This window comes from Atta cephalotes, assembly GCF_000143395.1.
Source record: "Atta cephalotes unplaced genomic scaffold scaffold00003, whole genome shotgun sequence".
In the NCBI taxonomy this organism is placed as follows: domain Eukaryota; kingdom Metazoa; phylum Arthropoda; class Insecta; order Hymenoptera; family Formicidae; genus Atta; species Atta cephalotes.
The window spans coordinates 606,693-620,685 of record NW_012130067.1 but is presented as its reverse complement, the minus strand read 5'-3'; the positions used below and the strand labels follow the sequence as shown (position 1 = coordinate 620,685).

At 31.4% G+C, this 13,993-nt stretch overlaps 2 protein-coding genes across 2 annotated transcripts in view; one reads left to right on the top strand and one right to left on the bottom strand.

The window, feature by feature from the left end:
* Positions 1–6,971, bottom strand: part of LOC105624524 (sarcalumenin) — a 10,129-nt gene extending 3,158 nt beyond the window's left edge. The window contains exons 1-6 of the mRNA XM_012205887.1: positions 6,899–6,971; positions 1,901–1,984; positions 1,741–1,835; positions 1,443–1,650; positions 495–1,334; positions 93–347 (exon numbers count right to left, since the gene is read on the bottom strand). Of these exons, the coding sequence (XP_012061277.1) occupies positions 93–347; positions 495–1,334; positions 1,443–1,650; positions 1,741–1,835; positions 1,901–1,984; positions 6,899–6,971 (1,555 nt within the window). The remainder of the gene's footprint in view (positions 1–92; positions 348–494; positions 1,335–1,442; positions 1,651–1,740; positions 1,836–1,900; positions 1,985–6,898) is intronic.
* The window catches only part of LOC105624510 (putative protein FAM10A4), an 18,694-nt gene extending 7,038 nt beyond the window's left edge, over positions 1–11,656 (top strand). The window contains exons 3-4 of the mRNA XM_012205873.1: positions 10,530–10,745; positions 11,411–11,656. Coding sequence (XP_012061263.1) covers positions 10,530–10,745; positions 11,411–11,656 — 462 coding nt within the window. The remainder of the gene's footprint in view (positions 1–10,529; positions 10,746–11,410) is intronic.
* Positions 11,657–13,993: the final 2,337 nt, after the last annotated feature.

Here is a 13,993-nt window from a genome sequence, read left to right as displayed (position 1 = left end):
ATATATATATATATATATACATATACATATTTATAATTGAGTGAATCAAAAGAATAAAAAATACAATTAATTTTAAAATCATAATCGCTTACCTCCGAAATGCCTATTACTCAAGTCTCTATACTTGTACATAGTTTCTAATGGCTTTATAGCGTTATCATAGAGTCTTTTCAAATCCCTAAGAATAATATCAGCTTCTCTTTGTATAGCTCTCTCTTTTTCCTCATTTTCTTCGTCCAATTTTAACAATTGGTTAATGTGCTCTCTGGGTCGAAGATTTTCCGGAATTTTGATTTCTTGAATCAGGTCCTCCTCTGGAGTTGGTTCTTGTTCTTCATCACTAGAAACTGATAGCGAGTATTGTAAATTATATTAATTATATTTTTGTCAATAATATAGAATGTAGCATCATTAATATAATTATATCATAAGCCTGGTAGATGAAGAAAATGAATTGTCGTAAGATCGAATATTAGTTACAAGATTTTTTTTACCTTCTTCCGTAGATTCATCATCTGCTTCAGCGTCTTCTTCACCGATTTCTCGTTTGTCACGTAATTTTACATCTTCATTTTTTTCTCCTTCGGATTCTGCGTCCTCTTCCTCCGATTTTCCATCTTCCTCTTTAGTCTTCGTGTCTCCCTCTTCTGTGGATTTTGTTTCAGCTTCTTCGGATTTCGTTTCATCTTCCTCTGATTTCGTTTCTTCTTCCGTAGATGCTGTTGTATCCTCTTCTTCTTTTTCTTCTTCTTTAACAAATTTTGCCTCTGCTTTTTCTGACTTTGTTTCTTTTTCTACATCTTCGGAACTTAATGTTTCAGCATCTTCTGCGCTCTCTTTTTCTTTTTCTTCATTCTCAGCTTCAGTGCTTTCATCCTGAGTCTTCTCCTCTGTGTCACTTTTTTCATCCTCAGCGCTTACCGTCTGATCTTCGATCGATTCGGCCTCATCAGTTTTACTGTCAACTTCTTCTTTGTCAGATTCTTCAACTTCTTCACTGACTTCCGTAGATGTTTGTTGAGTTTCTATCTTTTCATTAGACTCAACTTCTACTTCTTCAGTGGCTTCTTTGGATTCCTTTTGTTCTTCGTCTTCAACTTGCGATTCATCAGCTTCCTCCTTTTCTTCTTCGGACTTTACTTCGTCGTCTACTTCTTCTTCCTCGAAATTTTCGTCTTTTACTTTTGTTTCTTCGTCAGATTTTTCTTCGTCGAGCTTTTCATCTTCTTCAGTTCTCGTTTCTTCGCTCTCTGTCACTTTTTCGGAGGAGTCGGTTTGTTCTCCTTCATCTTCAGTTGCTTCAGTGGACGCTTCCTCAGCTTTCTCTGCTTCTTCTGAATAATATTGTTATTTTCTTTTATTATGTCTTAAATATTTGCATTTTCAACAAATTCAGAAATGTCAACATTTATTTAAAAAGCATCAACGATTATTAATTCTACCTTCTTCAAAGGTGCTAATTTCGACATTTTTATCAGTCGCGTCTTCTTCACTTTGTTCTTCTTCTATTTCCTGTTCTTTTTCTTCTTCGTCAGTCTGCTCTTCGGTTGCTTCCTTACTCTCGTCAGCAGCTGCTTCAGCGCTTTCCTCTACCGATCCCTCCTTATCTTCAGTCTCTTCTTTCGAAACATCGTCTTCTGCCTCATCGGTCTAAATAAATAAATTTTTAATAGTAAGATTTCTTTGAAACATTCTGTACATCGCAAAAAAGTTAACTTATATGAATAGATTAAGGCTTACTTCCTCGCTAGTAGGTGATGCTTCTTCATCATCTGCGAGATCGTTCTCTTGATCGATCTCGGTTCCGACCTCTGCACTGGTCTGCTCCAAAGATCCTTCAAATGAAATATTCTAGAAATCGCTGTGTTCCAGCTGAGTATTCGTCATCACCTAGTATTACCTGTGCCGAGATCCTTGAGCGCTTTCTCGATGTACGGTCGACAAAGGTCCTCGGATGGTACCTGCTCGTCTTCGCATTGTACTCCTAAAGCGTTATTTCAACATTTAATTTTTTGCTTGAGTTTGAAAAGAAATTTGTCTTATATTTTGTATGTTCTGCTAGATTTATTTTATTCAACAATAAAAAACAAAAAAATATATTATATAATTTAAAAATTAAATTGAAATAATTTTTTATGCCTTTATTCTTTGTTTGTATATTACATTTTTGCATACATTATTTTTTAAGTATTTTTGAGTATTTTATGTTTTTTTAAAATAAATGTGAGCATTTCTATATTATTAGATAATAATTTTTGTTTCTTCTGTAATAAATATTAAATCTATAATGGTATTAATAGCATATTTATTATGGTTTATATAAAAAAATTCTCTTTTTATTGTAAAAAAAACTATTAGATTTTTAGTGTTTCAATCTCTTTGTGCAATTTCCGTACAAAATCTGATCCATCTTATCTAATTATTCGGTTTTACTGGATAAGATCCGGTATCTAATTATCTGACAAATCATTATCCGTTGCGTCTCTAAATAAAATCACTTTTAAAATGTTAAAAATAAAAACTGTACAACTTTTTGTTTCTAAAGTCATATAGTGGTTTCTAAATGTCGTGTTATAGCAGGAAAGATTTATGCTGAGCACTGAAGCGTGTGCATTTAATAATGTACATCGAAAAATTTGGCTTGTTATTTAATGTGCTGCGAATTGAAAAAGATTGGCAAATGCTGCATTAGATACATTCATGTTTTTAATAAAAGACAATTATATTTAATACAATTCACCTTGTCTGATAATTTCACGATATCGAATAGCGAAATTGATATCAGAAATCTTGCATGTATCGCTGAAATATTTACATTGCTCGCGTTTTGCCGAGTGCTCTGGCTAGTAGAAATTTTTGGCTAGAAGAATTCTCGATGCGCGCGTTAATGATACGTGCCAAAAGATATCGCGCACGGTATTAGATAACTCACTGCACGAAGAAACACAGCTTTGGTGATGATGAGTTTAACGCCACGCGACCACCAACCCGAAATATCTGACCCAGGTGACGTAAGAACCTGTCAAAGTCATTACGCATACTCTGATGACTGCCGAGCGAGCGTGTTCATGCCTGGTGACAGGTGTTCAGGAACACCTAGCGCGACTTGTCATCTGACGTGTCTGACGAAAGTTTGCATTACCACATTAAGTGTACTTTTTTTTTTAGAAACAGACGTATGATTTTACACTTTTATTTTAATAATAATTATTATTAAAATTAGTTGGTTCTTATTAAATAATGCGATTAAATTTTAGCAAATACTTTTATTTGGAGTAATTGAACATTGATTAAAGTTTAGGGAAAAGTAAGAGAATTTCTTTAGCAGTGAAAAAATAGGTTTTTTTGCAAAATTTGATTCATACACAGAGAAAAATGTTCAGTTGAATAATTGGAATCCTGAAATTCTGCGAATCATTTATTTTCCATCAGAATTTCAGTTAATTCAATCATACATTTTTTTTCATGTATGGAGATTTGCGAAAACATAAAGAGAAAAACCAAGAAAAAAAAACGTACGCCAAAATAAAAAAAATTTTGTACTAAAGTGATGTTTTCCAATTATTCGATTTCATTTGTAACTGTAATAATTCTCGGAGACTTTCTAGATACTCTCTCCATAGAGGTTCTTTTGTATAGATAATTTTACTTGAAAGATTTTGGACTCTTTGCTGTAATTCTTTATATATTTTTTACATGCAACAATGTTATTCGTCTTTTAATATAGTTTCGAAATTAAATATACTAGAAAAAATAATTGGATTTACATTTTATTTAATATACATGTATAACAATTATACATTCATTATTTACACATTCAATGTAATATTTTTTATTACATAATTAGCATAATTTTCTTGTCATCTTATTCGAGTAATCTTAATCTAAATTCTTGCTTAAGACATTTGTATCTCAAATTTTATTAAAGAGTTGTTTGCGAGGAAAAAGCTTTTATCAACTTTTTTTAAATGTATTATAATACCGATAGTAATTTACTCGCGATGGGGTCTAATTTAATAAGTACTACCGTTGCAAAATGTGAAGACGGTGGAATTTCCACTCTGAAGAAAATGTCAATATCATCTTCCTAGACGGTAGCCTGGGACGTAGCCGGTTTCTAAGTTTAGCGGCGAGTAGGCGGGCTTTGAGCCGAGTACTCGAAAATATTTATATATTAGGCGAGCGAATCATATTTTTATCGTCTCTTTTTAAGAAAAATGAGTTGATTGGACTATGCTCGTTTCTGCCAGACATTATTTAATAGGACATTGTACTATTCTTATCAGTTATGATATCAACGATCTTGATATCATAACATTGATCAACGAATATGTAGTAACTTGGATTTTGTGACGAAGAAAAAATATGGAAATTTTTATGATGCCGGATAAATTTCAAACCATTACGATATAAATTTTATAAATATCTTTAAACTTTATAAATAATATATGAAATTTATCTACGTATTTTTATTAAAATTGTAATTTCTCGATTAGATAACTTGACAGTTACATTTTAAAAAGTTAGTCAACTTGAATTGAATGTATCTTTCATTAGGATGTCGAGATACTATTTTAATATAGTAAAATTTGATTGTACACTGAAGATGACCTGAGGAAGCGCCAAAACATTTGTTTGTTTGTCAATTATATTATACGTGAAATATGTATTATAATTAACAACCTAATTAACAATGCTTGATTCTCATTTGCCTATTATACTTGTATTTTAAAAAGTGATAAAATTAATTCGATAAAATAAAGACTATATAAAAATGGTATCGACAAAGTTGCAAAAGGCTGTTGCCAATTTTATTTGATAATTGTTTGAACTATGCCGCCGGTAGAGAATTGTTGTAATTTACGAGTTCACGTGATCGTACGTAAACACGAGAAGTTTCGTTTAGTGAGATATCTTTACGTGTCTCATTATATCTCATTGTTATATCACATACTAAAATTTTTGGCACAAGTTGTAGCTTCGCTGAAAAACAAAATCATTTCCTACTTTTAATCGAAGCCCTTTTATTAGCTTTTTTTTATTGGATTGTCAAATCATTTTATATTGTTACGTGAGAAACAATATAAAATTCTTTTTTCTTTTATGTATATGTTTTGATTGAATAATATCTCGAGATCCCAACATACACACTTTGATTTCATCGCGATTTGAATAATCAGAAAAATAAATATGAGTGATTTTCTACCTGTTTTAAGACTTAAGACTGAATCTTCTGAGTTCATCTTTTAAGATTTGATCCACTTTTGAAGCTATTCTTTACGACTCCATTTTAAGTTATTATCAAATAGAAAAACGTTATTATTCCATCATTTTCTCAATCGCAAAATTTTCGGCTCTTGTCGGTTTCCAGAATAATGCAGTAATACGAGCGAATTTTGAGTTACGAGAGATAGGAAAAGATGCACGCAGGCAGCTGTCGTTTGGCAAGCGCAGCTGCGCCGGGTAAATATAGAATCCTGAATTTTCCATAGTCTACGATATGTATAGCTTTTTGTCGTACTTAATCGTAAGAAATTTTTGCAACATAAATTGTCAGAAAATCTGATACAAATCTAAAATTTAATGTGGATAGATTGCTTTTCTTACTAACACAATCCTCAAAATATCATTGTCTCACGAAAGTTCATTTATAATCATTTAATGAACTATGTGACGCTATGTGGAAAGCAAGCGTTTGATTTGTCATAAACATCGATTTGAATAAATTTATTTTGCATTTATGCGATATTTAAGTTATAAAAAAATTAAAAATTAATGAAGTTTTATGATAATTATGTCTGAACACATAATTAAAACAATTCATTTCTGGAAACTTAGGACGATGCTGACACAGATTTATGCGGTTTCTTATGTAATTATCGTGCAGGTTGATGACAGCCAACTCTCATCGATTCCTAAAATAACAAATCCTTAAACGACGACTTTTATTTGAGACGATGCATTAGGTGCTTCTTCAATCATTAACAATTTCGGTTATTGTAAAAAATGAAATATTTTTATTCCAAAATAGGATACATTTGGAATATATTTAATGTTTAATTATTATTTTTAAAGGCATCATTTATTTTATTAATTACCAATAAAAAATTATGAGACGAATATTTTTCAAACTTATCGTACTAATTTAAATTATATGATAAAAAAAGAATTATACGATCAAAATTGATTAAATGTAAGGGATAGACATATATAGATGTAATCTTATTTTCGACAAAAATATTTAAAAAATATTGAATTGATCAGAATCAACAAGATTCTTAATAAATTCTATGAGATATATTAAATTATGGCTGAATCATCAGTACATATAGATAGAAATAAGAGAGCTATAAAGGACCGATGACGCGCACCGGATATCTTTACATAACATTGACCTTCGTCAGTCAATCGTCATAGTTTCGTCAATGTTTCAATTTCATTGTCGTCGATTATCGATGTCGAATTGCACGTTTCGAAGAAGCTATCTTCTCCATATTTTCCTTTGCTACTGCAACTCCGATCACATAATTTAGATCTTGGAATCAGTCTACCAGCTTAAGATTGGTTTGAACATTCAAATTGTAACAATTTAGTTATAGCACAATCAAGAAGAATATTTGATATCGCTAATAAGATTAATAAAGAAATGTTCATACGAGTTTATCAAAGAATCGAAGAAATTCTATAGCAAGTGTTCAAATTACAACACACTTAGCGACAAATAAGCTGGATACTTTGAATCTATTCGTTACGGCAGGATCAACCGATCGATTTAAATCTAACGAAGTCACTGACCGCACGAGAATAAATTCATGTTCGCGAGATCCAACTCAAGGTACGATCCAATCTTCAAGATGCTAAGGTTTATCCGCGTGGGATTTCTGATGATTTTACTGACCTCGTAAGGCAACGGCTAGAAAGCTCAGGAAGAGGCCCACGACGAGCGCGGGTCTCATCCGCGCACCCGTCATCTCGTCACACTAGACACTACGCGATCGGCCGGGGCCAGGGTTGGCACACAGCTTGTCCTCTCTTACTTCTCGATCTCGTCGCCCTCAACTCCAACTAGCTCGCGAGGCACTGGCATTGTCACTACCGTCAAACCCCGAAAGACGCCCCTCTCTCTTCTTCTTCGTCTTCTTCTTCTTCTTCTTACGGATATGGATGTAGGGACAGTGACGTTGTTTTTCTTTTCCTTTTCTCTACCGTCCCACTTTTCCACGGATCCATAAGCCTTTGGCTTTCGTGGTCATCGATCGGACAACAGAAAAAACTTCCGACGGATGCGGAAGCGCTTACTCGCGCACATGCACACATTATATCGAGCTAAAATCATCGAGCACTGTGGCCAGAATCAGCCTCGATCGATAGTTATGAGAGTTGTCTGTTGACTTCACGAATACGTTCGCTTTAACGTTATTTAACGATTTGGTTTTGGATACTGAATGTATTAGCAATGATACACCAATTTGATATTGTTTCTGATCTCGACTGACGTGTTGAATAATGTGTAATGTTACTAGAAAAAGGAGAGAAAGGTCTTTTTCGACAAGCAGAGAGTAGTTCTTATTTTTGCAGACACATAACGTAGCTCAAGGTCGCTTACTCCATTACACAAAATTCGCGTTCGAAATAGTTGTTTTAGGATGCAAGTTCGTAACTTTGCCTAATTTGGAATTTATTGATCAGTACTGTCAAATTAATTATTTCAGACTAAAGAAATATTTTTCCTTGTAATTTATATCTTGATATGTAAAAGTTTCATTTTATTACAAGTAAAAATCTTTCGTTTCATTAGTATATATAGAGTATTGAAGTACTTTCTTAATCGATTCTCGAATATTTTATTAATATGAATTAATACTAATTGAAAATCAAATTCTAAATTTATTAATTGTAGATTAATAAATTTAGACGATTAAATATCAGAGATAACGATACTAAAATTTGAAATAAAATAGTAACAAATATATAATATTGATTTTCAATTAATATTCTTGAGGATGATTTTATAAGGACAATCTTCTCTAATACTTTTCTTTGTATTCTTAATAATTTTGTAACTAACAGTATTTTTTAAATATTATTAATACTGCAAATACTTGGCATAGATATATATATATATATATTTGGCATAATGTCTTCTTTCTGGAGTTAATGTCGCGTAGAAGTTTCGGACTATATCATAGTGTATTTAAAAATATCTTTCGACATTTTCCTAATGCTTATGCGGAAAGATTTATCTGGACCAGATAGCGTAAATCGTTGACCGCTTGACGATTTCGTTGGTGCGAGTGATGAAGTCGCACCGAACGTCATTTCCGGAAACTTCACAGTTTCCATTATAACTTATTCTATCCATTTTTTCATTTACGAAAACATCTATTTTCCATTATCTCTTTTCCACCCATTTGCAGTATTGTCGGCCCAATTGAGAGATTAAAGTTGCATCCACGTTATCGTGCATTTATCACCAAATGTAGCAATGTAATGAAAAGATAAAATGCAAAATTTGATCGTAAAATTTTAGGTATGAATGTAGAATTCTAACATATTTCGAAATTTCTGAAATTTCTAAATTTAAATTTCCAAATTTTATCTCTGGGGTTAAAATCTGGATCATTGTGCTTTTCTCATTGTGCTTTCAATATTTCGCGTTTTCAATATTTCGAGAGTATTAAGTTACTATTCGAAATTTTATCAGGAATCACTAAATTTTTTGTTTGATTTTGTGAAAGAAATTTTTGATTTTATACAATATGATACTATATGACATCAATATTTTGCTGCTATTTTTTATCAGCTTTTTTATAAATCAATTTCTGACTTTGGAATAGTGATTAAAAGATATTAAATTGATTTTCAGTATCTAAAATATCTAATGATTTTGTTGATTAAGAGTGTCAGTATCTTCATTTTTTTTCTGAATAAAACTTATAATTAAATTCTCGAACTATAATGCATGATAAGCGCTGAAACGACTAATAGATTTTCAATATTTCACGTATATCCTTTAATTTATCAATTATAAGCATAGAGAGGGGAATTTTACTACTTCATTGGTGAAGATAACTAACCGAAGCGTAACATATAACCAGAGAGATGAGATTCGCCGAAATACACGCGCACAGAAGCAAAGGAACGTCAGAACCGCGGGCGCCTTTATATTTAGAAGCCCGGGTCGCATCCGTATAAGGTGGCCCGCCGTGCAAAAGTCCTCTCTTTCTCTTCTCCTCCCTTTTACTTCATTTTTCTCTTTTTTTGCTGAAACTCGCTGAAACTTGCGGAAACCCATATATTTAATTAATTAGATTTGTAGTTGAAAGAAATGCTTAATTATCTTTTGAGGAACTTTTTTATACTTTAGTAGAGAAAATATCTACGATGTATGTGTGGCGTGTGCGCACGCGCGCGCATGTGTGTGTGTGTGTGTGTGTGTGTGTGTGTGTGTGTGTGTGTGTGTGTGTGTGTGTGTGTGTGTGTGTGTGTGTGTGTACATATAATATATGAGTGCATGTGCGGATATTATTTATATGCCTTATTTATTATATATATATATATATATATAAAGCTTATATTTGCAAAATTAATCAATGCCTTGTGCTATTTGCAGTTAGATCTCCGAAATTGTTTAATTTTCTATGATATTTAATGAATTTTGCAAACTATGCTTCCATTAAAATTATTTATAAACTGAATTTGCATTTTTCAAAGCTTAACGCAAGCATTACCAGACAATGGCCTACTACATTCAAAGTCGATTCTTATGTATTTAAGATTGTCTTAAAAATACAGTCTTAAAATGTCATAAATCAATCGCAGAGCTGTATTAGTATTTTAAGATAATTTTAAAATAAGAATCGACTATGAATACTAGCCTATTAGTACAAAGTTTTATAGCATTTTTGAAAGATAACGAGAGAGTTAAATTTGATGATCTATAATAAGCTCATTAATTGTTTATGGTCACAATATATATATATATATATATATACATAGATTTTCAGCCAGGCATGTTCCACGTCATTATAATTTAAGATTTGGACGCGTTCCTAAAAGCGCACGGTGGATCGCTCTTTTCTGTAAAAGATCACAAGGATTGCGATCATTTGCTTACGCCTATGTTTAGATTGAACCTTGCGCGTTCGCCGTCAAGCTTATAGCTTTATTCTGCCACATACCATTGAGATCAAAAAGTGCAGTTAATTAAACTCCACGCTTTGAATATATCGGAAGAATAACTACTGCGAAGCGAGGTTCACCCTACACTCGCTCCTCTTTCAAAATTGCATTTAACATTCTCTTATTCTGATTCTCTTATCTAGAATTTTAAATAAAAACACTTGGAAAATCTGCGAATTCTCAAAGATTTTTTTTACGAGAGTAAACATTCTGTAATATGTAAGTTGTAATTCTTTTAATTCTCTTCTCTGTGCTTAATTCTTTTGATGCAGTATTTTTACCGAGTAATCTTAAGTTAGTATTTTTTAACAAAATGAATAAATAATGTTATATTCATTGTGTATTAGGCGCGAAAAATAGAAGAACATAAAAGAAAAAAGGAACGGAAGGCGCAAGAAAAATTGGAGCGCGAGAGACAAGAAAGATTGCGGAAAGCGCGAGAGGCAGCCAAAGCTCGAGAGGAAAATACGCGAACTTCTCAAACGGATGCGGGAAATACATCTCCTGGCGTAGGAGATTTCTATCAGTTTCTTAAAGATCCTGATGTACTTCAAGCCTTCGAGGTAAGTTCGCGAGAAAAAAAAACCATAGTCTTTTTAATAAGTTGACAATATCAGTCATGGTCTTTTTTTTGGAAAATATAACGAGTTATACATGCTATTGCAGAGAAAAATGTGAAGTAACGCAAAAATATTTCTCGATATTGAAATTTCATTAATTTTAGTATACGTATATATAGTATGTTTTTTAAGTGTATACATTCGCAATTAGCTATTTTTTTAAATAATAGTTAAAACAATTTTTTTTTAATAAAAGTTATTTTGTTTTATATAATGATTTAAAAATTTTTAATTACTTTTTTAATAAACATCTATTGAAGATATTTTTTTTATTTCCGCTCATATTTGAAAGTTACAAAAATGACCATCTCTGAATATAGATTTTACACATTTTAGAATGTTATTTACATAATTTCTGACTTTAAAGGACTAATTTTAAACTTATCAAGAATAAATATTCCACGTTCAAGCATATATTTCTTTCTTTTACTTCAAACTAAGAAAATAGTAATAAATTGAATAGGAATAAATGATTTAGTTAAGATTACGAGAAATTGAGTAGAAATTAAATATATAATTTTTATCGATAATCGCGTATAATTTTAATGAATCTTAATGCGCAACAACAATGACGCGCAATTTGATTGTTTTTATGAATGAATGTGTAGGATCCAGAAGTGGCCGAAGCCTTCAGGGAGATCTCTACGAATCCGACGAATGTCCTCAAATACCAGAACAATCCCAAGGTAATGGCCCTTATCAATAAAATGGCTTCGAAATTCGGCGGTGCTGGCGGTATGCCTGGCGCTGCCGGGATGAATTTCCCAGGCGGTATGCCTGGTTTTCCTGGTGCTGGGGCTGGTCGTTTTAATCCCCCGAAATCGTCTCCTCACGATGATGTTGGTCTCGACTAATCGTGATTTAATCGTGATTTAATCACTGTACAACGAGTACGGGGAGAGCGTATCATCTCGGTTAATTGACTCATTAAAGGCTAATTTATGTTAATTTTCCTTTAACATTGCGATGAATGCTAAGAAAAAACTTATATTGGAAAAAACTGATAATTTATAAGGGATCTTTTAAACATAGGATTAATGTTAGCATGCGTTAACAAGATCCCGAAGATTCTGTATTTTTGTTGCTGTTCCTTTTCTGAATCATCTCCAGTGATCTGATTTTGGATTACTTGTCTCACTTAGATTTCTAGAAATTATTTCTGTTCTACTTTTAAAATTAATGTAAAATTTTTATTAAAGATGCATTATTTCAGAAATAAAATGGGCGCCTTTAATGAGTTAAAAAAAATACTAGCTTTGTTTATCTCTTGCTCCATATATAAATAAGTACGGTGTGTGTGTGCGTGCGTGCGTGGGTGCGTGCGTGCGTGCGTGTGTGTGTGTGTGTGTGTGTGTGTGTGTGTGTGTGTGTGTGTGTGTATATGTATAAATGTAAAACCAAATAGACATATACAGAGTGAGGAAAAAATTCCGGACCGGTAAAATATCTCGAAAATAAATTTTTGAAAAAAATATTTCATACAAAAGTTATAGATTATTTTAAACTTTACAACTTTTGCATGAAATCTTTTTTTTAATATTTGATTTTCAAGATATTTCACCGGTTCGAACTTTTTCCTTAACTCGTATACACACAAACAACATACATCAGTGATATACTGTACATCTTCGAAGGAACTTTTACTATGAATCAATATAGTTTGTTATATATTACAGAGCGCTCTTTGGTTTTTTTAAAAATGAATTTATTATATGTATGTTGCATTTCATTACCTTTAATGCCCCCTGTATCGTACTACGTTAGCCTTATCAAACAGCTTTTCAGATAGGTATGTTTTTTCGTGCCACAAACAAATCAAATATATTCGATTCGCAAAATCGATATAACACATGTAAGTATTTTTTTTTATTCTATTATCTACGTATAATTATTGAAATTTTTAACATTTATCTTGCTTAATATTTCTATATCAGTGCCGTTAATAATATTATTTATCGCCATTGTTAATAATATAATTAATCGCGAATTTGTTAAAAAAGAAAACTAGAAAATTTAGTAAACTACTCATTAAATTATTTAACACTAAAATGATACGCTGAGTATGATACTCATTTTTTTTTAAAGATCAGTATTTCTATAATTTTGAAAGTTAACTAATCTACCTGGCGGAATTGCCCTTTTTTGTAAGAAAAGAGCAAATTTTTTAATAATCAAAAGTTCATATTGGGATTTAATTTTATTACTATAAATTTCGGTCAGATTTGCATTTCAAGATTGAAAAATCAATTCGGCGTAATTTAAAACAATTACATAGATAATGTATAAATTCACATCAAATTATTTAAGCACTTATGATTCAGTTTTGACTGTTAAAGGCTTTATTCCTTATTAGTTGTGTATTCACATTGATGATCCTTTTGTTTAATATCGTAAAAAATAGTTTTTAAAAATTGCTATTCCTTTTCGTTATTATACCTCTTTTTATTAATTAATAAAGTTATATACATTTGCTTGTTACTGTTAATGTTTGGCGTTTCGATTGAAAAAATTTGTTATAGTGTGTTCATTTTTATGAAAGTTGTTAGGAACTAAAATTGAATATTAAATATATCATACCCAATGTGTCATTTCTGTGACAAAACGTATCGTTTTAGGGTTCGATTAATATTTTTCGCGACTTAAAGAGAATTAACTAAATCGGCACTGCCTTGCTATTTGTTCGTCCAAAAAATGCAATATATTTGTACATTGATATAAAATGAAGCATTGGACATGAAATAATGTTATTTTTTCGTACGCGAAATAGATATAAACTGTTGAGTACTTATAAGGTAACAAAATAATGCGACCTAATTTTCTAACTAGACACCGCAAGCAGAACTCCATTTATCACGATCATATTTTGAGAGAGAAACTTCTCAAATTAAGCGTTTACTAAAAATTTTACAAAATATAATAGTCATTAGAGATGGTAGTTTTCTGTTACTTTATCATAATTAATAATTTGAATACGAAAATATCTATTTGCGAACAAATAATCATCTTACGAATATAAACTTTAAGATTTTTTAAATTTTATCTTGAATATTTTTTTTTCAAGATAATTAAAGTGAATACTGGCTGCGTATTTATTAATGGTAAAACTTGCATAAACCGTTAACAGTAGATCGAAAAGTTTTCTATATGAGTAATTATATATTTTATATATATATATATATATATATATATAC